This window comes from Sander lucioperca, chromosome 21 (assembly GCF_008315115.2).
Source record: "Sander lucioperca isolate FBNREF2018 chromosome 21, SLUC_FBN_1.2, whole genome shotgun sequence".
Classification (NCBI taxonomy): Eukaryota; Metazoa; Chordata; class Actinopteri; order Perciformes; family Percidae; genus Sander; species Sander lucioperca.
In genome coordinates, this window is record NC_050193.1 from 22,339,284 (window position 1) to 22,365,514 (window position 26,231).

The window sequence follows — 26,231 nt, forward strand, 5'->3', positions numbered from 1 at the left end:
GGGTAGACAGAGAAAGGGCTTTCTGAATTAAGTCTCACCAAAGAGAGGAGGGATGAATTTCCTTAAAACCAAAGTGAGCACAGAAAAAAATGTTTTTATGCTCTGCAAGGTTCAAACAGCGCTGATAGGTGATGGATGTGAATAATGAGAAACAGTTAAAGAAAAGTATAAAAAAAAGAGAACCGCCATCCAGTGCTGCAACTAATGATTATTTTCTTGATTGGTGAACATTTTGTCAATCAATCAGTTAACAGATTTGTCTATAAAATGCTCAGTACAATTTCCAAGAGTCCAAGAGGAAGTCTTTGAAATTCCTGTATTCCTTATTTGACAACCAGTCCAAACCCCAAAGATTAAACAATAGCTGAAACCACAGAATGTTTGGTTTTTTTAAGTTGAAGGAAAGATTATCAAAATAGTTGCCAATTAACTGTTGGCCAATTGACTAATCGATTAATCTTTGCAGCTCTGCAGCAGCTGCCTCTCATTGCTGTGTGGGCCATAATGCAGCCTTAAGAGCGTTTTCATTGAGTGTCATCTGTGAGAAGGTTTGTGTGGTAAACACACAAACTCTCGGCACTTCACATGAATGACAGTAAACAACACAGGATCTCTGGCTGCCTGCACCCCCGACCACCACCACCCCTGAGGAGAAAGGGGGTCACACAAACACAGCATCTGACTGGCTCTTAATTTGTTTAAAGCAGCCCATTCAAACAGGATCATCAACAGAGAGAAAATCTCGTTTCCAAGGCTGTCGCCATGGCTCGAGCCATGTTGTTTAGGGGAGGGAGATCAGGACGCAGCTGACAACTCAGCTGACTTCCAGCACACACAGCTTCACAGAGGCGCCAGGTTGTAATTAACACTTTGCAGATTACGTTTACAGGACCAACATGGTCTGCCTGAGTTTTATTACCGCCTGAGTTGTACTCCTGCCCTTACGGGGATACAAAACACTCTCTGTTTGACGTTGGCCTGTCCTGTGTGAGAACGTATGACTGATCGCGGTGAAAGTCTTGTGGCTGTTCGCTGTTCTTCAGAGATAATGAGAATCTCCGCTTGCTTCTGCCAGTTTTCCAGCTATGGCTGGATGAAGACACACGCCGCAGTCTGGCAATATTAATCTATTTCTGTCCCCCTATCTGCAGCTTTCATTTATTTATTTGAGCTCATGCTGTTGGTCTAACGGTCTTATTAGAGGAGCCGTGAAACTAATCCATTTCTTGGCAGCAGGCGGCAGACAGCTGGGCAGTGAGGAGTCGCAACAAAGTGGCTGATATAATTGCGGTGTAATCATTTTCATGCAGCTCCTCGGCTTCTTCTTAGACTGCAAGCAGTGCTTCAGGTCAACATGCCATGGTAATAAAGCCACCATTAACAGTGCCAGTGACCCTAGAATATCAGAGCCAAGTCATCCAGCTTTCATCAAACATGCCATTTTGTGCAGATTTCTCACACAAAGGGAGTCTTCAAACACACACAGCCATGCACAGTATTTAAAAAATGTAAAATGTAAGGTTCTGTCTGAGGTACCAAATGGATCAAATGTTTTGAGAACTCTTGATTTACCAAGTCAAAACAGATTATTTAGTGTTTGTTAGTGTTAGTCTTAGATCTACATATATATATATATATATATATATATATATATATACAGTGCTGCTCATAAGTATTCATACCCATGGTCAAGTTGACTAAAAAGAGGAATAAAAAAATCATCTTTTGGAAATTGATCATAATGCCTTAATTAAAAAAATGAGGAAAAATCCAACCTTTAAGGACACCAATTTTTTTGTGAATTAATAATGTATTGTAAATAAATAAATGTTCTTCCTATTAGGCTAACTGAAATAAAACCATGCCAATCTCTAGGTATGGTGAAGGGTATGTGATGATGTGGGGCTATTTTAATTCCAAAGGCCAAGGGAACTTTATCAGGATGCATAGTATCCTGGATCCATGAAATAACTGGCCTTTAAAAATAAAAATCTGCCTTCCTCTATGGGAATTTAACATAGGGGTATGTATAATTATGGCCCCTGTATTTTAAGGAAGAACATTTATTTATTTACAATACATTATTCATTTACAAAACAAATTGGTGTCCTTAAAAGGTTGGATTTTTCCTCATTTCTTTAATTAAGGCATTAAGATCAATTTCCAAAAGATGATTTTTTTATTCCTTTTTTTAGTCAACTTTAGCATGGGTATGAATACTTATGAGCAGCACTGTATATATATCAGATAAAAGCTCAGCTAATGTTCTGTGCTAATATTAGCCCTTGTTAACATGCTGAACACTTGTGCTTTTTAATCAATGGACCACAGCAGTGTGGCAGTTTGCATGCTGCATCCATCGTCACTGACACAGGCAGAGGAGGATCTGAGTGAGTTACACTTTAAGTGTAGCTGTGGAAAACATCTGCACACATCTGTACCACTAGATGGCAGATATCTCCTGAAATACTTCAATGCAGTTACGTACTGTTCAGCAGATGTGATTAATATTCCTTCAATGAAAACTCAAAAACTGGTGGCTTCCAGTCGTGTCAGAAAAAAAATACAAAATTTCACCAGCTAAAAATAAATAATTCAGTTTAAACCCAAAACAAGACATGCTTCAAATACTGAATCAACATGCAGCAAATTACCACTGCAGCCTGTCAACAACTAACTGTGAAAAATACTACTGAGAAAGTTATTATAGATCAGAATACAGAGAGGTGTCAGTCTCAACGGAAAAAGCCTGGGTTTCCCATTTATCTCCCCAAACCACACTCATGTCTTAAACACTTCACACTGAATTAAACTGAAGTGGAAACCCACTCTCCAGACTAGCAGCACTTTTTTCCACTCCATGGCTGGGTGATAAATCTGTAGTCTTCCAAACTCTGCCGCCTGCGCCCCTTTGTTCTTCTCTTTTATAAGCTTTCTTCTTCTCCCTCTGTTCAGGCATCAGTAGGTTGCTTTGCTCACAAAATAGGTAGAGGCTTTGTGAGTTTGGATCTGCAGAACAACTGAGGAAATCAGCACAGGAAAATGTCCTCTAGCATGGCACGGTCTTCTAGCTGTTCACTGTTCTTCAAAGATACAGTAATTATAATCTCTGCTTGCTTCTGCCAGTTTTCCAGGCAGTTCCCAGTTCCAGTGAAGATGCTTAGGGGCAAACAATACAGTAGACACATTTTAAAATGTGTATGAATGCAAAGCAAAATGCCTTTTTAAAAAAAAGTATGCTACGTTATTTTTATGGAACGATATTACATGCTTTGCATCCAGGAAATCTGTCTATATCCCCTTTGACACATGAACTGCAACCCTGAACTTATCTAGACATTACCCAGAGGAGCTGTATGTGAGAATGCAAATGTCCGAATCGTTGGACCGGAACTTAAATCGACTTTACCCTGTCAGCTCCCTAGTACAAAATCTGTGTAATGTCCAATTGACCCCATGTGTGAATAGAGAAGGTCATTGTCCAGACAATTCAATGCGAGTGAGTGGGCGTTTTGATGACATTTCTATCATGCGGCACTGTCGCCAACGCCCTATTCTTCAGGACAAATTCAAGGAACGGTAAGAGATTCGGTTGTTGACCAAATTACCAACTGGCTACGTGACCGTAGTCTAATCCACATCATGTCCTGCCTCCTGCACGCTCTACCCAGGCGCCACTCCTCGCACATACCAAACAGAGAATTTCCATATAGTACGACTGACACGGACAATCTCTTGTTGTGTGCTACATGTGTAAAAGGGAAACTCCGGACAATGTCCGCATCTGATTCGTCGGACATTGTCCGGAGTTCATGTGAGAAAACGGCTTATGTTTACAGAACAGTTCAACATTTAGGAAAATGCACTTATTCACTTTCTTTCTGAGAGTTGGATGAGAAAATTGGTACCACTTTCAAGTCTTGTGTGTTAAGTATGGAGCTGAAAATGTAAGGAGACAAGGAGAGATCTTAGTTTAGCATCAAGACTGAAAATAGAGGAAAACAGTTAGCCTGGCTCTCTTCAAAGTGATAAAAAATGCTTACTAACACCTAAAGTTCACTACTTAACGTGTTGCATCTCGTTTGTTTAACACCCACACAAACGGAATTTAAAATCGTCAATTTGTGGTTTTAGGAGGGGTTATGTGCTGGAACTATTTAGTGACAAGCATTAACTACGGTAATGCCTGTAAAACCAAATATATGTGTGCTATGAGTATTAGACCCTTGCAGGTCAAACGTGAGGTACTTGTCAGTCAGTTTTCCTTTTCAACAAGTGAGATATACACAATAAAGAAATGTATCTTTGCGACATACAAATGTGCTAAAATCTCACTGCTGAAATCTGGGCTTAAGCCTGGCGTAGGCACACGTCCTGCCCATGAAACATGCAGTATTGACGTGACATGTTTGTGCAGCACCTTGACAGACGGCAATTATATCAGCAACCCACAGGCGTGTTAATGAGGCGCTCTGACATCAGGATGGAGACGTGAGGTTGCTTTAGTCTCAGTTTCTGGTGCTGGAGGGCTTTGGCTCCTGATAACCTTCATGCTTTACAAACTTTTGGTAACCCTGCTTTCGAGCAAGGCTGCCAAAACTGTCATTCTCAGCCAATCTCAGGTTGTCGCATGCATTCACATTCTCTTTGTCACACTGTGACAACCACAGGGTGAAACTCTCAGTAGAGATGTCCTAGCTAGCAAAACAAGGTATTATGCCCTATGGAAGTTTCTGCTCAATTTAAGACAATTTTCTTTTGACCGTCCCCTCTTCAGTTTTTGTTGCAACGTTAACTCCTGCCCCTGCAGCAAAACAGCACTGAGTTGGGCCTGTTATCCTTCATCGTTTGACAGTGGACTGTCAGCATCATGAGGTATGCCAGCAAGCCAAGGACAAGTAGGGCTGCACGATATGAGGAAAATATCTAATTGCAATTATTTCGACTTTGCGATTGCGATATGATTCATGATATTGGAGAGAATGATCATTTCATTGAAAAATCTTAAAATTAAATTTTGTTAAATGATAATAGTGTGATTTGTGCAAGGATTTGTACCAAACAAAGATTTTTTCTTTAGTCTGTAGGATACTATTTGTAGGCCGGGACGTCTCTGCAGCACCACATATTTTGTCAACAAATATTGTTTGGAGACGTATTACGTCTCGTCGCTTTGGTGTGTTCCAAGGCACTTTTTTGACCAATTTGGGGAGACTGATCAGCCCAACTGCCTTTTCTGCTGACGTTTGGCCGTCGGCACTGTGTGTCTGGGCCTTAACAGAGCAGGACTCTCTCTCACTAAATGTGATCAGACATTTATCTGTGCTGGTTTTTATCACTCTACAACCAACCTGTGGGCCAATCCTTTGCACCCTCAGTATTTTGCAATATCATGTTTAACCGGAGCTGCACTCCTTGGTAATACTTTCTAAAGTTATTGTAGGCGAGAGGCTAAATCATGAAAAAGGGTGGACCTGGAAACAGTTTGCAGAGGTTCTGAAGTACATTGGAGAATCTCACAGACCTCCAGAAATGATCTCTTTAGATACTTAATATCTGACCAAACCACAGCCAAGTGTGAAGAGAGTGAATTAATATATATCCTTAGGCGGCTCATGTAGTTGTGCAAGATAACAGGATGATAGCACTTGGGAATGGGTAAACCTAAATATGCTCGAGGCTTGAGAGGTGCCAGTGGAGGGGGTGCTTGGGAGAAATAGGGAGACACCGGAGAGAAATGATGGACGGCTCACACGCCAGCCATTGTGAGAAAATTATAGCTAGGTGGCCAGCCAAAACCCCGGGAGAACAAAGGCCCAGGATTCCCTGTGTGTGAGTGAGTGCCGGCATGCCCGCGGAGCCCCAAACCATCATATTTACATGTGACGCTCAAGAGTTAATTGCAGTGAATTCCTGTGCTGGGTGCATAGTGGGGGCCGTTGTTGCTTTATTTTACATAACAAACACAGTTTCTACTCATTCATCTGTGTTTCCAAGGATCTTGAACAAAGGTGAAGAAAAGTTTTTTTTGTTATGTGGTTCAGGGGTGGCAGTTGTTTTTAAAGTTTTATCACAAAGACAATTATGGTGAGAACAACGTGAGCAGTAGGTTAATACCCGCTAATATTTTGGTTATTTATTCTGTGTTATCATGGGGCTTTCGTCTTATTAACTGCATTGGTGGCTCCCTGAGGAAAACATGGAAGTTCCACACATTCCTCCGATTACCCTGTGTGTTTGGGCAAAGATTTGTATTTAATTCAGCTTCTAGAGAAAGCGTTCATGTGTGCGCTTTCAGCTGCAGGAGAGCTAAGAGGGCCCCTTTAACAAACCAGACCTCATCCTCACAGTAGTTGATGGACAAAAGCCAAAATGTGTCAGGGTTGCTACAGTTCCTGATCTTTCGTAAACGAACAGTGCCCTCTCGACTCTAGACTTGGCAGAGCTGGCCCGTGCACATCAAAGTAGGGTCTGACCTTGCATACCAGATGAGGTTTGGATTAACGAGCTCTGGACATCAAACAGCAGGATCACTCCCCACAAGTCATCAAACCCAGCTCGGTGAAATTTACAGCGGACAAAAATGCTGGAAAAATCAACATCAACCTTGCCACACATCTCAGTTTGAACATCGTGACCAGGACGGGGAGCAACAGCAGCAGAGAAGATATTTCAAAAGCCTCCAATTATCTGATGTGTGGGAGAGCACAATGAACTGGGCCACATGTCAAATAGCATCCTTTACCAAACAAATAAAACTTTTGACAGGACGTGTCTGCCTTTCAGAGGACTGCACACCAACAAACTGCTCAGAAAGGGCAGTGATGAACTCGTATTCAGTGTTCCCTGAATTACATTCATACTTTTATCCACAAAAAAGCTGGTCAAAATACAAGACATAAGTAAAATGCAGGCAGGTAAAGATTTTTTTTTTCCAAAGCCAAGTCAATTATTAAAACCCAAAAGGAAATTCCCCATTTTTTTCCACCAAGGTTAGCAGTTTATCCCATAAAAAACATTCTACCAGATATCAATGGGATTTGGTACAAAGTCAGCCCATGGACCAACAAAGTGATTACTTTTGGCTGCAGGTGGAGGATGGAAGGATTTATTCAGGCCTGAGTATGCTTGAAAAAAAGTTTGCATGATGTGTAAGTGTTTAGAGCTGTTTCAAACTGCCATACTCAACGGTGGGGTGAAAAGTCATGAAGTGGGGTGAGACGTGATCATCTTTCAAATAACGGAGAACACTTTCGGACAGTTTGTCCTTGAAGGCGTATATGATGGTGTACTTAATTGTACGTTTGAAAAGTGACAAAAATAGTTGTGTCAGCTTGTATGTTGAAGCATACTGAGACCCAGGGACAGGTAGCCTATTGGCGTTTTTCCATTACATGGTACCTGCTCGACTCGCCTCGACTCTACTCGCCTCGCCTCGACTCGGCACACTGTGCGTCCGTTTTCCATTGCAGATTTTAGTACTGCCTCAGCGTGGCTGGTCGTATGCCGGCTCGACGCACACACCAGCACACAAGTATAAACATCAGGCCACTTGAGCTTGTTTTACAGTTCTGTGGAGGCTCCACGCAGAGCTTTCGCCGTAGCCTATGTAATATGTGGCCTGATGTATACATTTGTCAGCTGGTGTGTGCGTCGAGCCAGCATGTGTGTGTGTATGTAGGATACAGCGAAAGCTCTGCTGGAGCCTCCGCAGAACTGAAACAAGCGGCGCCGCAGTAAACTGCCGTGACCTAACACAGAACGTGGAAGGTGTGTTGTTGTTGCCACAGCCAGAAGACACATTTTGTTTCAGAAGAAGCTGGAGGCAGCAACAAAAAACACAGCTGGCTAAACTGTTTAAAAATAGCGGGTTTGTTCAGGACACCCCCGTCTGTCGCTTTCACGTCACCTTTTCGGCTCGCCTCAGCTCGCTTGGAACCTCGACTGAGGAGGTACTAAAAAAAGTACCTGTTAGCAGGTACCAGGTACTTTTTTTCGTCGAGCAGGTACCGTGTAATGGAAAAGCGCCATATGATTACCGTTATTCACACTATTAGGTCTTTTCATAAATTGGGTGGTAAAAAAAGTGCAGACCTGCAGCCTTGATGGAAGTATGCCCTCTCAGCTTTGTCTGATTAAACTAATACTTTTAAGTACTTTGATTAAAACTGCATCACACATTAGACGGCTGCTCTACTGATATGAGGCAGAAAATAAACTTAAATAACTAGGGCTGCAATGAACAATTATTTCCATTATCGATTAATCTACTGATTATTTTTCGCTTAATTGTTTGGTCTATGAAATGTCAGTTGTCAAATGTACGTCCAACAGTCCAGAACTAAAAGACATTCAGTTTACAATGAGAGAAAACTGAGAAAAACAGAAGATCCGTACATTTGAGGCGCAGGAACCAGATAACGGTCAGCATATTTTCACCATTTTTGCTTCAAAAATGTAAATTTGTAGAGCTGAAACGATTAATCGATTACCAAAATAGCTGCAGATTATTTTTCTGTTAATCAAATAATCGACTATTTGCATCAGCTGTGCAAATAATCAATGGAACCGACTGCTCAACAGAGCCCAATGGCTGACTGTGAGCTCAGTGTGCAATAAACTAAATACACTTTTCAAGTAGAATGGCACTCAGAGAGCGCAGACCTCCGCCAAGGACAATGGTGCAGTCACATGCTCCTCGAATGGTCTGATTTCCCAAGTTAGGAAGCAGTTTTTCTACTCTCACTTTGCCTAATCTTGCATTGCCAGACCTTCCTCCACAGCTCTGCGGAGGAATGGTCTGGCTAGTCACATAGCATTCCGGTAAGGGAGAAAAACGTGCTCTGGTTTATTTGCATGTTTTTAAACCAATCACAATCGTCATGGGCAGCGCTCCAGATGCCTCTGCAAAATAGCCTCGGGAAGGAACTTGTCTTGGGGGAACATGTGTACATTCCAAATTGTATTAGTCGTGCAACAGAAAACTCAGATTTGCTGCAGAGATCTGAGGAACAGTTAACCATAGTCCTCATAAATCAACCAGAGTTTAAAATTCCAACACAAAGAAAGCCCAAGGTAACGGACATCCAGCTGTAAAGAGTGACATCCGGCGGAATTACCGGCGGCAACGGACCAATCGCGGAAATGGAAAGTCGTAGATATAGACTACGCTTGGCCAGACCTATCTCTGCAGCACTGTGTCAGTGCTGGCGTATGGTGTGGCTACACCGTTTATCAATCTGGGATAGGGGAAAAAATGTTCTGGGTTGTTTGCATTTCTTTTAACCAATCACAATCATCTTGGGTGGCGCTAAGCTCCAGATGATGCGGCAGTGCCCTTGCAAAATAGATAGCAGAGAGAGTGAAAGGGGCGGAGAAGGCCTGACATCGGATGTTGGGCTTTATCCCAGCATTGTACATCAGCTAAACCAGACTATTGTTCTTCCAACTTCGGTGTTATCATGAGGTTTAAGTTGTAAAGTGCAAACAACATGGACGCTAAAAAGCAGATGTGTTGTATTTTATTGCTCAGAGCAACGACAACGTTGATAGCATTTTCAATTTGCGTGACAACGAAGAGCAAAGGAAGGTGAGCCATGAAATATGATCAGGAACTAATTTTTCAGATTATTCTCAAACCACCTATCCCGCAATGTAAACAAAAGTGAAAAATACTTTGTGTATCCCACCCAGTGATTCAGTAACCTGAGGCACCACGTGGTTTGTTAACACAGAACCATCTGAGAAGCCATCATTGGAAACCGTTTGGAAAAGGGCGGGGACTTTTAAAAAAATACCTTGCAGGTGATTGGATAACCGATCTCTCTATCACATCAGAAAAACAAAATCAACAATAAAAAAAACCCCCGCCATGATAAAAAGAGTACCTTGGTCACAGATCTGACAAAGTGGTGGATGTTACAATGTCAGTTAAACAGGAACTGCTACAGAACTGTGCCAGTGGTGGTTGCTACTAGCAACATTAACACACAACTGCAACCAACTGCTGCTGGCCCGAAGGTCACACTCAACAGGAGGACAAGCATAAAAACTTTCTTTTTGACCATAAACTAAAAGATTGGGCGGAAAAAAAAAGAGGCGTTAGCCCAGTGTCAGATTCATATCTGAGCTGTGTGAACAACTAAAACAGCTGTTCCCTGTTCCACTGGGAGCGAACACCTGCCTTCATTCAGAGACATTTCCCTGCTGCAGCCACAGCTGGACATCTGGACAGCAACTCCTTTATATTTGGTCATAGTGACAGATGTACGCAGACAAATCACTCAGGTCATTAAAGCAGGGTTTGTCTTCACTGACATGCTAATGAAATGTTAGTTAAAATGGGTCAGAAAGGTTTATTACAGATCTCAATTCCCCGAATGAAAACTGAATCCAGTGGTTTCATTACCAGGAGTCATATTTATAACAAAACGCTTGGTCGAGATCTTTTTTCATCTTTCTCGATGATAACAATGCAGAAACACAACAGACGGTTTCAAAAGTGTTTTAGTTGTCCACTTAAGAAATCATTCAACCAATCATGAAAAACTGTCAAGATAGAAAATACATATTATTCTACTGGGTTTATAAATAGATTCCTTGTTGGAAAGGTTAATGACATGAAATCACGAGACAAAACATTTTCCTCAGCAGCAGTTGTTCTGTAACTTAGCAATAAAGATGCATACATAAATCAATACAATGTAGGTCATTATATTAAGTGAAATATTGATTATTTCCTTAATTTTAGGTCTGGAAAAAGCTGGAAAAAGAGTAAAGAAAACAAACCAACAGGTGGGGGGTTTTTTTTATGTCTGCGTCATTTCATCATAAAACTTTTCTCATGTCTGAATCAGTTTGTTGTTGATTTAATAGACATTCCCCACTAATTAAGCTTGACATATCTTTTCACAGTCTGAGTGAAGCTTTTCAACACAGCATGAGTTTGTAAAGATGGAGACACCATCAGGTCCAACAGTCATTTTTCTGTAATGAATCATCTTACTTTTAACATAAAGACTCTTTTAAAGAGATGTAAAACAAAAGAAAACTAGAAAATGGAATACATTGTTTTACAGAATGCATGCATTGTACCTACTGTACACCCTAAAACAGTGGCAATTACAGGGGGATGAAAAATACCTGCAGTTTGATTAATTATTTGAAAATAAAAATATAACGTCACTTAGACTATCCTGTCTTTTGTGTCTCACAGCAGAACAATATGTCTTGCCAGTCAAACTCTCTCTGGGCTACCAGTGTTATTAAGATCAAAAGGTATTTTTCAGCTTTCATCACTGCATAAAAAGCACTAAACGTTGTGTATCATTTTGTGACAGAGTTGTGGTCCAAATATAGTGGTGAACGTGTATTCAGAGCTTTCAAACCCGACCATTACAGCACACCCTTTCATCTGCTCAACTGCATTATTTGAAATTTGTCATTTTCATTAAATAAACATCCCCCAGCCGTCTGACTTTTACAAACTCTGCTGGCATGCTCAGCTTGTTATTGTATTCTTAATGAAGGTGCCACAAAGGCTACCTTTGGCCTATTAATGAGCCAGTGGAAGTTATTAAAACTAATTTTATCATCTGTAATGAAAAATGAACGACTTATGTTTGATATTGTTGGCAAAACTAACAAGGTGAAGTTTGCTTTGATCAGGAAAATATCTGAACCCTGTAGGAGAATTTAATCAGCAACAAGGTTTTGGCTTTAGAATTTATCCATAGCAAAAAAAAAAAAAAAAAAAGAAAAGAAAGAAAGTTGATTAGGTTGGGGGTAGAGAGAGTAGAGAAGCAATACAAATGAGCCCATAACCAAAGAGATCATTAAGGTAATGGATTACTGATGGCTAAAAGCATTACATTGTTGGGTATCTCGGACTGCAGAGATCTGCGGACAGCCGAGGCCGCTGAGCGCCACGCTGAGAGACGACGCTGAGAGCCAGCTCAGAAGTGACGAAGGGCATTAGCAGTCCTGCATCCTCCAGTCTGCAGCTGGTATTCACAGGCACCGAGCGCTCTGTCAACACGTATTACTCCACACACAAATCATCTGACCGGCGTCAGCACTTTGCCTGCGCTTACAGCAGGAAAACCGAGGGAGAGATGGACAGACACAAGGCAAAATCTTGACTATATGGTTGTAAGAAATAATCACAGAAGAGATATTGAAAGGTTTACAGAGAGCTCACTACCGAGGGAAATAGAGGAAACACTGGGCAGGACGCTTGTTACTTAAAACAATAGACAAAATAAGATTGAAATATAATAGAAAGTAGTTAGAAAGTCAGAAAGTTATAAGAATATCTGATATGTTTTATTCCTGTCAGCTGTTAACTGACTAACCTTTAATCCTTTAACGCCCGACTATGACACAAAAATCCTGAAATAGGTGGATATCCAAAGAGCTTGTCAACTGTGAAGCCTGAACATCATGAGCTTTGTGCAACAGGACAAACAGTATCATGGAAAAGACAAGAGGATCACTGCCACACACTGAGGATCCAACACACACACACACACACACACACACACACACACACACACACACACACACACACACACACACACACATCAAAGGCTATTTATTGTGTTTGTTTAAGCTGTATAGTAGAGATCTTCGGCCGTACGTTGCTATCCGGTGACAAGCACAGGGATTTGTCTGCTGCATGTGTACGTGCAGAGCTGGCTCTGAGGGTAAGGAGCATCATTACGGACTAAACACAACTGAAACAAAACACAGGCTTTCTGGTGCCCCACAGTCTACCCCACTGAGGCAGTGGAAGAACAGAGGGGGGGCGGGGGGGGGGTTGTCTTTAGTTAGTATGAGAGAGAGGCAGCTACGCAAAACTCAGACGATTAAAGCAACTCATTTATTGAAAACTATTATGTTTTACATTTTAAATTCTTTAGCAGTGGCTCCATCTTTACGAACTCATGTTGGCCCAACAACTCTGTTCAAACCCATAGAACTTTACTTCAGATTCTGGAGGAAGATCACAAAAGTTTCCCAAAAAAATAAAAGAAATTGTCTATTTGAATTTTGAGGAAATGCTAAGAAAATAATGCACAAGACATCTACAATATTTCCTTTTGTTTTGACGTTGCAGCCATTAATCTTGTGCCTTTATTGACGTTTCTTTCTTTTTCCCCCTTAATTTAGAAGAAACTTTACGGGAAGAGTTCAAAAGTTTAAGGGATTAACTGTCATCATCAGATTCAGATTCAGTAGAAATGATGTGATGGTAGTAAAATGAGAGGAAGGTACCCGCCTGCCAAATGTGAAGCAATCCCTGATTACACAGTGGTGGAAGATGTAGTCAGATGACTTACTTCAGGACAAATAGCACTACCACACTGTGGAAGTACAAAACTGCATTCAGAAGTGTACTTAAAAAGTAATCGCAGAAGTAAAAGTAGAGAAGTATTAAAAGCAAAATGTACTTATATTTCCAAATGAATATGCAGAACAGACATGTATCGTTACATTATAATGGTGGAACTTTATTAATGATTTTTTACGACGTAAACAGCATTTTAAAGCTCATTTTAACTACTTTCTTATACTGCTGGGTAGTTCAATCAGTGGTGGAAAGTAACTGAGTAAATATATTTAGTAGTGTAAATAAGCCCAATTCATGTACTTTACTCGAGTATTTCCATTATACTACTACTCCACTAAATCTCAGAGAAATACTGCACTTTTTACTCCACTATATTTATTTGACAGCTGTAGTTACCAGTTACTTCATATTTTACATTCAAGACCAAAAACATATGATCAGTTCACAAAATAGAATGCACTGTTACAGTTTCAACTTCCCCAACATTATATACAGTAGTTACAATTAGCTCCATCTCCACCAGCTACAACATTATAATAATTCATTAATATAACTCACAGAGGACATTCTGCTGGTTAACGAGTACTTACTTTTGAAACTTTTAAGAACATTTTGCCGATAATACTTCTGTACCTTTACTTAAATAAGAATTTACATTTAATTTCTATTGGTTTTATTATTGGAATTGCTACTTTACTTACTGCAGGTAAAGTATATTGACAACTCTGATTTTAATCTATAACACTATCATATTTTATGAGTTGATGTTTTGTATCTAAAATATAAGGCTACAATGTAACTAGTAACTATAACTGTTACGTGGTGGGGAAAAAAGTACAATGTACCTCTGAAGTGTTATGGAACATTGTTGTTCCTTTTCTATTATCGTTTTATATCCATCTTTGCTAAGCGCTCATTGGTGTGGTGTTTCTCGAGTCCAGTTTAATGGATCACTCGTCGATCCTTCAATCAATTAAGTTTAAATTTCTCGTAGTGTTTTTATCTGCCATTTTCCCACACGAAAGACCCACTCGACACAACAGCCTATACAGTAGGTTGTTTTCTAACACTGATTTATGTTTGAGAGCAGTAATTAAACTATATTATATTTGAATGCATGTGGAGCGTCAGGCTCCACTTCTCCCACTGGAGGAGAAAGCCATGCAGTGCCTCTCTTCAGCTCAGCTCCTGCTGGGCTGCAAATGGAGAGGAGGGGTTGTGCAGATGAAAAGAATGAGAGCTGTTAGCAGCTGCTGATTCCTTCAATCACTCAATCTCTGCTCCTTCCTTTATCAGCAGCATGTAATGGGCCTGATGTATGACTGACACGTTTAGAGTGATAAGATAGTGTTGGTTAACTGGAGGCCAGGAGAGAACTATTCACCACATGTTGTCTGTAAATCAATCTAGGGCTGGGCAATATATCGATATTATATCGACATTGATATATGAGGCTAGATACCCTCTTAAATTTGGGATATCGTAATATCGTGATATGACCCAAGTGTTGTCTTTTCCTGGTTTTAAAGGCTACATTACAGTAAAGTGATGTAATTGTCTGAACTTACCAGACTTACTAGCTGTTGTATTATTTGCCTTTACCCACTTAGTCATGGTATTCACATTGGTGGTGATTATTTATCAAAACTCTCATTGTGTGAATATATTGTGTGAAAGCACAAATATTCAACCCTACAATATCGCCGCAATATCAACATCTATGTATTTTGTCAAAAATATCATTATGTGGTGTCCAGGTTAGCTCAGTTGTTAGAGCAGGCGCACATATATAGAGGTTTACTCCTTGATGCAGCAGCTGCAGGTTCGAATCTGACCTGCGGCCCTTTGCTGCATGTCATTCCCCCTCTCTCTCCCCTTTCATGTCTTCATTTGTTCTGTGAAAATAAAGGCCTAAAAATGCCCAAAAATTTTTTTTTTATTTATTTATTTTTTCATATCGCCCAGCTCTAAATCAAACATTGATATTGAATCTTTGTGTGATAAATACGCAATATCCATCAGAAATATCTACTTCCAAACACATCATCAGCAAATCCGCTTTTAATTACTAGTGTTACCACATGAATTGTAATATGGAGTAAACCATGGTGCAGTATATAATTGCATGATTGTAAAAAGCTTCTGATGCGTAAAATGGTGTTAGCGTGAGAAGTTCCCATTGTGCACACTGTGGCAGGTGACTTATTGCATCCAATCGCTCAGGCTGGGTAGAAGTGATCAAAAGAAGGGAAAGAAAGTCATTTAATGTCATTTCAGTGTCGTTTTATTGTACGAATATAAAGAATAAATAGCACATTTCCTTAATTTACAGGATAAAACAAGTCACCGATACACGGCTGTATCAATAATCCACGTTTAGCTTTGAGGTCGGTCTGCTTCATCATCCAAATATGGAAACAGCAAGTCCTTATACGTGGCTCTATGCGCCATATCGCCATAAATACAAAATATATAACCACTATTCTCCACAAATAAAGTAGCCTCTGGTTACAAATAATACTGACTTTGTACAGGGAGCTATATATAATTGCATGGCACCACATATACAGAAAATACATTCCTACACTCGGTAGTGCACGTGAAAAAAGAATCACAAAAATAATGAGCGTATAATTTATTATTCAGTCTCTCTCTTTTTTTCTTCTTTTTTTAACTTGAACAGGAGCATTTGCAGTCTGTGATGATCGGGTACTGCACCGGTATCCAGGCGCATTTCAGTCCCCCTTTCCTCTGCACGCATCTCCATCTCAGTATCGTCAGGTGGGTCGAGTTGGCGGGTTTGCACACCATCCCCTCCGGAACCGAACACGACCTTTTACTGAGGCAGCTGCCCACCCGCACGAATCGCGGCCAGAACCTGTTCCCCAAGTCGGTCCACGTGTACACGACCGGGCAGAACGAGTACGCCCACAGCCACTGCTGCAGCCGTCGCTTCAGCTTCTTACTGGGCTTGTGCTTCTTGCCGAACTGGGCGTCGAAGTCCACCGCGCGGATTTCTTTCGGCAGTACTCCACCGGGCTTTTGGACCTCAGAGTCGTCGAGTTCATCGTTCCCGGTGTACTTGTCCTCCGCGGGCGGCAACACGGACAAATAGCGGCTGTCAAAGTCTCCCAGGAAGCTCTTCAGCTCGGTCTCGTTAAGGTCCCGCTCCTTGGGGTCGAAGACGGGATCTGGGTCCTCTTTTAGTTCCACGAGCGGCAGACTGTCACTCGGGATGGGGCGGAGAAGGTAGTAGTGCTGACAAATCCCCCTGTCCATCAGAAGTCCGAGGGAGAGCACGAGCAGATACATGGCTAAACACTGTTGAGACTGATCCATGTTGGACGGTCCGGTGGTGAGATCAGTGCGCACGAGAAGCTGCTGCTAAAAGGGCCACTTTTCTTGTGCGCAATTACGCGTGAGCTGTATCCAAACCTGCGTTTTTGAGTGTACCTTGAAATTCACAGTTTCCCCATGATGAAAATCCGTCACAGAAATGGAAAAAAAGTTCATCCGTTAGCAGCATCAGTGGAAACAGTTTATGACAAACTGCGTGACAACGCTCAGATCTCTCTCTCTCGGGCTCCGTGCGCGCGGGTTCGGCATGATGCTCCTCTCATCTCCTGTACAGAAAAGCGTTGAGCGTAACCCGCGACCTCCCATTATATTCTCCACACGGAGCGTGACGTAATGCGTGCGCCCCTCTTTGAATGTGGGTTTGTTGTCTAGGAGGAGATCCCCAATACCTCCTTCTTCCACCGCACTGAGGAGGGAGGGGTGGGTACGCAGGGAGAGGAGACGCCCCCTCTCGGTTTTCCAGACATCCTTGAATCAGTCTCACAGTGGGAATGAATGTTGAAGTCTTTAATCTGAGAGTCCTGAGAATCCTTCTGCTAGAGCTTGAGCACAAAGCAGCCTTAGGTACCAGCACAGAGTCTCGCAGACTCCCAGAACATCCCAAACTTATTGTAAAAAACAAAACAGTTACTCAAGTGCTCAAGTACATTTTGAGGCACTTTCATTTCCATTTTATGATACTCTATGGCCTACTACAATTTTCCTCTACATGTATTTGGCTGCTTTAGTTACCCAGTTACTACCTTTACTTAAAGGATCAGAATATTTATTTCACCACAAACAAAACTAGAGGTCCCGAAAGCTTTTACGCCATAGATCCACATGTTCAGGATTTCACTAATTCAGCTTTAAGACCAAAATCGGTAGCGCTAGGATCTCAAGTCCTTCTTGTGTAACTGGGAACATTTGTGGTTATTTAAAGTCAAATTTTACTTTGACAAACAGATTTAATCAAAAGCATGGGACATACATACTGTGGCCCATGTCCCTCCAAACTAAGCATCACTGTAAAATGCATACAATTTTAAATATTATTGTACTTTGAGAATTGTAAAAAAGAGGAGCTCAAAGAGGGTCATGTCTGTTCAGAAATGTATTTTTCAAATTAAGCAGAAATAACTATCCTCAATTACTTAATGTACTCACAGATCTTATTTTTCTTTAAGCCCCTAATAAGCAGCAGCAGCCATCCCGTAGGTCAGTCATTACAAACTAATGCTGTGCAGCCAAGCATTGTTCAAACCAACTAAACTTTACATTACATTGTAGTAGAAAACCTAAAAGTTTCTAAAGATACCAAATATGCCAGGTTGACTTTTGTGGAAATGTGTATACAATGTGTAGAATATTTCCATTTGTGTGCCACTGTGCCATTAAAAAATGGAGTCTTAGTTTTGAACGTTTGCCTTCAATAAAGAGCTGAAACAAGCTGATACCAAAATATATGTAATATTGTCAGACAGCGCGGAATAGGATCATTTTAACCATGTGAAAGCTTTAGGGGGAAACGCAAGGAGAAACCTGTATGTTAAGGGTACATTTTAATTTGTTTAAACATTTCTTAATTGAATTGACATTTTTCTGAAAGTAGAGAGATTCGCCTTGTCGGCCCCAGACAATCAAACAAGGCACACTGCACATAACCCAAGCAAAATCAAATCACCCAATTAGCAGAACATTTCCCTTATTTGAAGAAAGGCACAATTTACAGCCTGAATATGAGATGAAATGGCCTGTTAATTACACTTTTTGCAGTGTATTTATAACTCATGTGGGACAATATTTCTGCCTGTAACGGTGCCACGGCGAGCCTCTCAATAAAGCCGGCCAAATTAGCTCCCAAATAAACAACGCTCACTAAGCAGCAGCCATGGAAAGTATCACAATTTGCGAACCTGTCTAAACTCATGCTCAGAGAATCATTCTTTGAAAAATAATTTAATGGAAGAACTTAGCCAGCTGCTACATCAGCCATAAACCATCCGCTTTAGATAAATGCATCTCTGTTTCATTTTGAATGAGCTAATTCACACAAGCACTTGAGCGACTTATTTAGTTCACAGTAAATGATGGTGAAAAGTCTGGAAAATGTCACCCTTATATTTTTCATCTGACCAGCACGTATCATAAACTATCGCCCCCCCCCCAAAAAAAAAAACACTTGACAGATCAATCCAGTGCATTCACATGTGGGACTCATACATACAGATTACATACAAACATCATGTCGGCCTCTTTAAAAGCATTCAGAAGAAATCACTGGATTTTAAAGCATAATGCAAAAAAAAAAAAGATTGAATCACTTATTTCTTTTTGACAATTTAAATGAAGTAGTTCAACTTGCTGGCAGGGATTTTCAAAATAAAACCGGCATGTTAAATGATATTTCACCCGCTGGAATATTTCATTTCTAATGTGGCTGCATGGGTGAAGTCCAAATATGGTTCTCATTAAATGTCATCAGGATTGCCAGGCTCATTTAACGCTGAGTTGTTTTTGTTTCTTCTAATCCCTTCCTACTGTTTTACCACAGGAACAGTTTGATAGTGAACTATTCCTCCTTAAGAAGACAGGCTACTTGAGACAGACGCCTGCTTAATTGAGACATTTTTTCATTCTCGAGTTAACCAAACAGTTCCTTTTGGCTAATAAACTGGCCGATGTAATGACCCTTTTTTGTGGGGTCTGGTGCTTGAGAAGACTTTTAAACCTGTGCTTAAGGATATGCATTCAAAATGAATCTCCTTGTTTGAGCCATGTACAGGTCATTGTAGCCTTCCCTGCTGATTTCTCATTTAGTGAGGAAAAGCAGACTTCTCTCTTGGCAAGAGCCTTCAGCGCTGGTACCAAGGAAAGGCACGCTCAGGTAGAAACACACACACACAACAGAAAGGACTCAAGGATTCTGATAGCTTTCATTCACGCAAGATCAAACCACAAAGACCCGAGAGATTTAGAGAGTCTGCTGTCTTTTTCTTTGAAACAAAACCATCCAAGCAGACCTTTGAGGCTTGATATCCCATCTGCAGTGGCTCTGTGCAGAAGGTTATTGGTGACAGAAAGCAGTTACAGTGTCGTTTCGGAAAGCACAAAGCACCTTTCTCCCTTATCTCCCTTCAGTTCGCTGTTTCACACCTCGTGCTAATTGAGGCCACATTGCCAAGCTGAATACACACAGACATGAAGTGGGTGCTATTCTGTTTACTCTGGCACTTGGGAGGTGTGCAATTTGCTAGTTTGTTTAGCACTATTTTCCATTCCTCTGCGATCCAAGAGCACACAATCACAATAATCGCTCCTGCTGTGGGCTTAATTAAAATTAATTGCTACTCCTCACTGACCATTAGTCCAATGGCATATTTGCAAGTCTACCTATTCTCAGTACTGTTGAGAGTCTAAATTCTAAATAGTCCTTTTAAGTCTTAGTGAGTTTAGCGACTGATTGGCTGAAGATTTTTATGTCTGATAAATATTTCAGTCCACTAAAATCCTTTGTAAAAGGTTTCATTTTATTCACATTTATAAGGAGAGGCAGTAAGACAGTTCAATACAAGGTATTGAACCCTGGACCCCCAGTGCATTATAACTATCAAATTGGATTATATATTACTCTAATGGACCCTTTATGTCGAATCTCTATCATCTTCAGGTTGTAGAGAACACTCATAAATATCTGTGGCTTTTAACGAGCACTATAATTAGCACATTTAGCTCATTTTTCCCACAGGTTGCAGAGTTGACGCTCAAAGCACCCAAAGCCTGGTGTGAGTGTGTGTGTTCCTTCCACTCCCTCCATAAAAGTTTTTTACAGACAGAATCTCTGCATCCAAACAAAGTCATTAAACCAAAACTCAAAACAAAGTACTCATTGATGATTACTCTGAAGACTGACTTTGTTTTTAGGCATACAGGTGACAGACAAGTTTATCATTATAATGTACATGAAAAAAAAAAGAAATGTGACAGTGCTCCTTGTGGATTCTTCAGGAGAAGCTGAAGGAAAAATATGTTTAACTTTTATTTATTTTTCTGCCTTAAAAAAAAACATTAACTTATTAAACTAAAGTCCTGAAGAGACTCCACTGCTATTCAGGTATTCAATGTTACACAAATGGGGCAACCAGGGCCATTGTAACAGGTAGACTATTTCACGTATAGGCACCTAACTCCTGAACTATGACTTATAAACTTTTCCTGGCTCATTGTGCATAATCTTTTTTCCAGTATTATTATTTTTTTTTTTTTCTTAAACAAGTTTTGTCAAGGTTGTTAGAAACCTGCAGCAACTGATCCCAATCATTTTGATAATCCACATTATTAAGTTGTGATGTAAAAACACAATCGACACAAACAGGAAGTGAGGTCTACATATAGACTGTATATAAAGATGGCTGACACTTTCTCCCACTATACAAAAATATATCCAATATATCCTGGATACTGGCGCTGCCATCTTGCGCTGGTGAAATAATTTGGAGCCAGAGTGTGCGCAGTAGTGATCGGGGATCAGAAAAATTAACACTTGAACAAACATCAGCGTGATTAGAACTACCTAAAGTGACAGAAACTATCTTTGGGGAAAATGTATTTGACTATGCTAACATGGAGGGGGTGGGGTTTATGACCTGTACTGCAGCCAGCCACCAGGGGGCGATCGAGATGTTTTGGCTTCACTTTTGGAGAGCTGTCATGTTGTGCATCTTAATTACATTTTATGGTTCAGACCAACACTAGCTCTGAGTGAAAATATGCAGCGCCATTATTTATTTCAACATGACTGCTGCGTTGGCTCAGCTGTGGTGCCGATAAAAGGTTGCGTGGCAACTTGTGCCAGATGTTGTCATCCAGCAAGCAGCTGTGGTGGCCAATTAAATACATGCAAGCATACATTCCTGGTAGATTACTTTGTAATATGGACATTGCACATTATTTCTGTTTACCATGCAATCATCCTGACGAAAGATAAAAAATTATGGCCGCTGTGAAAACTTTCCAGACTTGTAAAATCCAGTATTACAAACGGTTGTGCTGTAGAGATGTCACAAGAACCTATGCTTCGCTACCAAGTCAATGCCAAAATTCTGAAAATGTGACGGTACTTGTTTTTCTACAGTACCGGGGATGTGACTCTTCTGGACCTGACGGGGGCAGCATATACGCCTAGAAGTGTTCTAGTCTGCCATTAAATGTCAAACGCCTACTAGCACGAAAGAAAAAAACGTTGAAGATGGTCACAAGTGGGGTGCCTGGATAGCTCAGTTGGTAGAGCGGGTGCCCATATGTAGAGGTTTACTCCTCAATGCAGCGGGCCAGGGTTCAACTCCGACCTGCAGCCCTTTGCTGCATGTCAGTCCCCCTCTCTCTCCCCTTTCATTTCTTCAGCTGTCCTGTTAATAAGGCCTAAAAATGCCCAAAAAATTATCTTTAAAAAAAGACTTGTGCAGCTGCAGCGACAGTTCCACCTTGACTCAAAGAAAATAAAAACAGTAAGAGTTGCTTATGGAAGTACTTTGAGTTTGAGGCGGATCATCAGGGATTAATTATAAATGAGCAAAAACCAGTATGCAAACAGTGCCATCAAACTTTTCAAACGAAAGGAGGAAACACTTCCAACTTAGCGAAGCACTTTAAAGACATCTAGATGTTTTCAAAGAACTCAAGGTGAGCCAGTTTCAATTACTGTTACATTAACAACGTATCCAATGTGTTCATCTTGTTGTCCTTATCCTGAAATACACGCTACCATTATTTTTTGTTTCAGACAGCTGGCATTGCTATGTAGCCAACTATGTTCCATACAGCGGTTTTTGTTTTTTCCCGTGGTATCCAACTGGGTATCGAGAATCATGGGATTTTACTGGTATTGGTATTGACTACTAAATTTCCAGTATCGTGACATCCTATTGTGCAGTGCTACGCCTTCTGACAATCCTTGAGACTCGGATCTGTTATTTAAACTGGACTCCTGGATCATATTTCATCCTTTCATCGGTATCTGAAGCAACATGCACCCACCAACGCAGCCATATTTTTTAACAAAGGTCAGGGGTTTGTCTGTGCCCCCTGATGTAATAGACTTTTGGTCTAACTCGAAAACATCACCATAAGGACAATTTGCAACAGCAATTGTTTTTTGGTCTGGCAAGGTTGCCATCATGTTTGACAATTTTTCTACAGACCATATCACTTTTATATAGAGACAAGAATCTAAGCTCAAATGTTAACTTACTAATGATTCAGATATTTCAACCGAGTCTCACAGTCTTTCACAGCAAATGCAGCTGGCTTAGGGATTATTCCAGTCACTTGGCAACACCTGTGTCCAGAGATGCAATAATTGTGACATTTAGCTGTGACACACAAGTCCATGGTGAAGTTGCTGCACAAAGAGGAAATCACTGAATGTTTATCAGTAAAACCTCCATCGTAACAGTTGGTGACAATTCTAACTTCACTTCGTTCATTCGCACTGTCAACTTATTTCCCCATTCGAACAGTGTCAGGTAGAGTCAGCTTTATTTCAACAGGATCCTCATCAGCTTGTAATGATCAAACCCTGGTATGGAGTAATACTCAGGGGTACGAAGTCACACACAACTGCCCTCACACTCTCTTACTTTAGGTCAGCAGTTTTAGATCAGCCTTTATTTTACTGGAATCAAAGTAAATACTCATGGTCTTGATGGATGATTCGGCGCTCCATCAACCTGCTGTGTGATATAAATGAAGCCTGACGAGCAGCGCAGACACACAGCAGGCACAGGCAGCTGCGGCTAGCGGTGCATTTAGCGCATTTCAGCGCCCTGCCGAAGCTGAGGCGTTGATCCCCACATGGCGATCTGGCTGGATTTCTACAGATCATCAGAAGCCAAAGCTGCAGCCGTGCCAGAGGCTCCTGTAAATGAGCGAACAGGCCAGGAGTCAGAGTGTAGTGGTAGTGGTGGTGGTGGTGGTGGGGGGGGGGGGGATGACGGGAGGTCGCCGTGTCTCCAGCCCCTACAACACAGACGGTTGTTTGTGCCCTGCAACCCCCACGACCCCACCTTGGTCTCAAACTCGCAGCTCCAAATTCACACTTCATAAATCAAGATGACCTGTCCTCATGTGAATTCATCTCTCTCTGTGCTGGATCATAGTGGCGCTATTGTTTCCACCGCGAGGATTCCTTTTCAGAGACATAAAGTATCCTCGAGGCCGATGCACAGCCTTGATAGCTATAGCAGCTCCTGGATGTCCACACCAAAAGACGTCCAGGATTGAAATTGCAGTCCTCCGTGTCAGGCCATGTCTGGTTGGTTATATTTTCTACTTCTCTGGCAGCTAAAATAGTTCCAAAAATAAGAAAACTAATTGGCCAGTGTTTATTTTTGTATGGGAGAAATACTCTAAGTGTTTTCAGCAGGTTGTTTGTGGCACGATGGTTTAACAGTCAGGGCTCTCTGGGAGGTACAGCTCAGTCCACTGCATGGAAAAAGAGCCGTCTCTCCCCCTTTTTTTTTTAAATAAATAAGGTCTTTTATACGAAAATTGGTAATACAGTATAGTTGTGTGTGAGGCTGGCAAGGCAGCGTGTGACATCATGAGTGTTGACTCATGAGCAGATGAGTGATGCACACTGAGCTTTTTGCCTCCTCTCAAACTCATGTTTGTGCCACAGAAACAGCAGTAAAGCCTCTCTCTACTTCTGTCTGTCTTCCTGTCTCTCTCTACAGCTCGGAGGGGGGGCTTGGAGGGGTCTGGTAATGAAGCAAGTGTTCCTATGCAAGGGGGCTGTCAGCTCTACACACAGCAGACCTCTGTCACCTGTTGCCACCAGCGGGAGGCTCGGGCGACGGGCGTGGAGCCAAGCTTGGCGGCCAGTAGCAGGGCCCTGGCTCCACCTATAGACAGCTCAGCGGGGTGATTTACTCTGCATCCATGCAGCGGTGTCTACGGACACTCATGTTTACAGTGTTGTAGTAGCAGTAGCATACAGCCGGGCCAATTTCTTGAGTTATTACACCCCATCATCTCATGTTGACATGAAACAAAGTGCGGTTCTCAATTTTGGATTGTTTGGCACGCTGACGAAAATCGAATGGATGGCATAGCTAATTAGTTCTTTCTTCACTGAATTAGGTGGGGATAAGAACCTCTGCTGGCACTTTGGAAGTGAACACTTTGAAAACGGCCATTTAGGGTTCAGTATACTTAAAACAGACTAGTTTGGACGGCGTGTTGGCTGGCCACATCTAAAGGCAAAAATGTTTATACCTGTACCAAACGACCATGCTAGTGTTAAAAAGTTAAAAAGGCTGCCATCATAGCCTCGTCCTGGCTGCATCCCACTGCCTCCCTGATTCCTCTTCAATAACTCTGTCTTTGTCGCACACACTTTCGCTCAGTCTCTCCGCAAAGGCATTCACGAAGTTGCACTTGGTTGTACACTCAGAGAGTGGCAGTGTACGGATAGATAGCTTGATAGCTAGATAGATAGACTTTTATTGATCCCAAAATGAGAAATTACGGTAGCTTTGTGAAGAATGGTAAAAGAGCTTAAGAGAGAAGTATACTGTATATCCTGCATACTTTCTCACCTCTGCCAATTACTGTGTAAAGTGGCCATGCATTTTGGGTTGACTTTTCAGAAAGCTGTCATCAATGTATGTCATTAAAATGGCAAGAGGGAGACCAACTATACAGTCATGTAACTATAACTGTCATTTTTTTATGCACCTTTTGGTAGAAAAGGGAAGTAACCATTTGTGGACAATATGTGTTTGACGCATGCTAAAAGTCTAAAGTGTATACTAGTGGAGTGCAGCATCATGCATGTTTTTGATTCTGTTGCTTTTAACTATGAGCAGCAATGAAAAAGTGAAGTGATTCTTTTTTTTACGAGTGCTTGGAGTCAAGAGAATGGAATGATGGCTGGCAGATACACCTCAGCTTCTCATCATCGCAGCAGTGTTTCTTTCAATTGTCAAGTGAATTTTAAGCAAAACCAATAAATGCAGGTAGGTGAGTGCAAATGTAGCTGCGTTTCCATCAACTGGTTTGGGGTGGATTAACTAGGCAACAGCGCATTACCGTCAGAAGTTGGTGCAATAGGCTACGCGTGGCTGTAATCTACCAGTAAACAGAATAGAAGAAGTAGAGGTTGCTAACCGGAAACAAAACAAATCGCCTTGGCCATCTAACTGCATCTAACCCATCTACAGGAGAGAAATGGAGAGATGTCTTCAGGAATTTGGTTTAATTGAGCAAGTTTTAATCATTCTTTCATGCCAGTGAGTATTGGCCATGTTTCATGTTGTCTGGAAACGAAGAATATCCGGTAAGACGTCGGCAGCGTTAACAGCTGATCAGTCCTGTGAGTTAAATGTGCGCTACATCAGAATTTATTCAGCAAAGGTGTTTCCATACCCCATTTAAAGTAACTTGTTTTTCGACAAAACCACCTTGAGCGAGCGTAAAAACGTTTTTGCGATATTAAGGAAGATTTATTGAATTTTGCCGTTTCTATTCAGCTTTTGTAATGCAA

The 26,231-nt window shown here is 41.3% G+C and overlaps 1 protein-coding gene and 1 long non-coding RNA gene across 2 annotated transcripts in view; both read right to left on the bottom strand.

Annotated features, from left to right (window-relative positions):
- Nucleotides 1–26,231, bottom strand: part of LOC116064014 — a 61,972-nt gene that overhangs the window by 3,700 nt on the left and 32,041 nt on the right. The window lies entirely within an intron of this gene.
- Nucleotides 15,618–17,098, bottom strand: LOC116064013 (noggin-like). Its single transcript, XM_031319070.2, has one exon. The coding sequence runs from the start codon at nucleotides 16,688–16,690 to the stop codon at nucleotides 16,022–16,024; it is 669 nt and encodes a 222-aa protein (XP_031174930.1). The 5' UTR covers nucleotides 16,691–17,098; the 3' UTR covers nucleotides 15,618–16,021.

Excerpts from the sequence above, each read along its gene's own strand:
- LOC116064013 (XM_031319070.2), bottom strand. The coding sequence starts at position 16,690 with ATGGATCAGTCTCAACAGTGTTTAGCCATGTATCTGCTCGTGCTCTCC.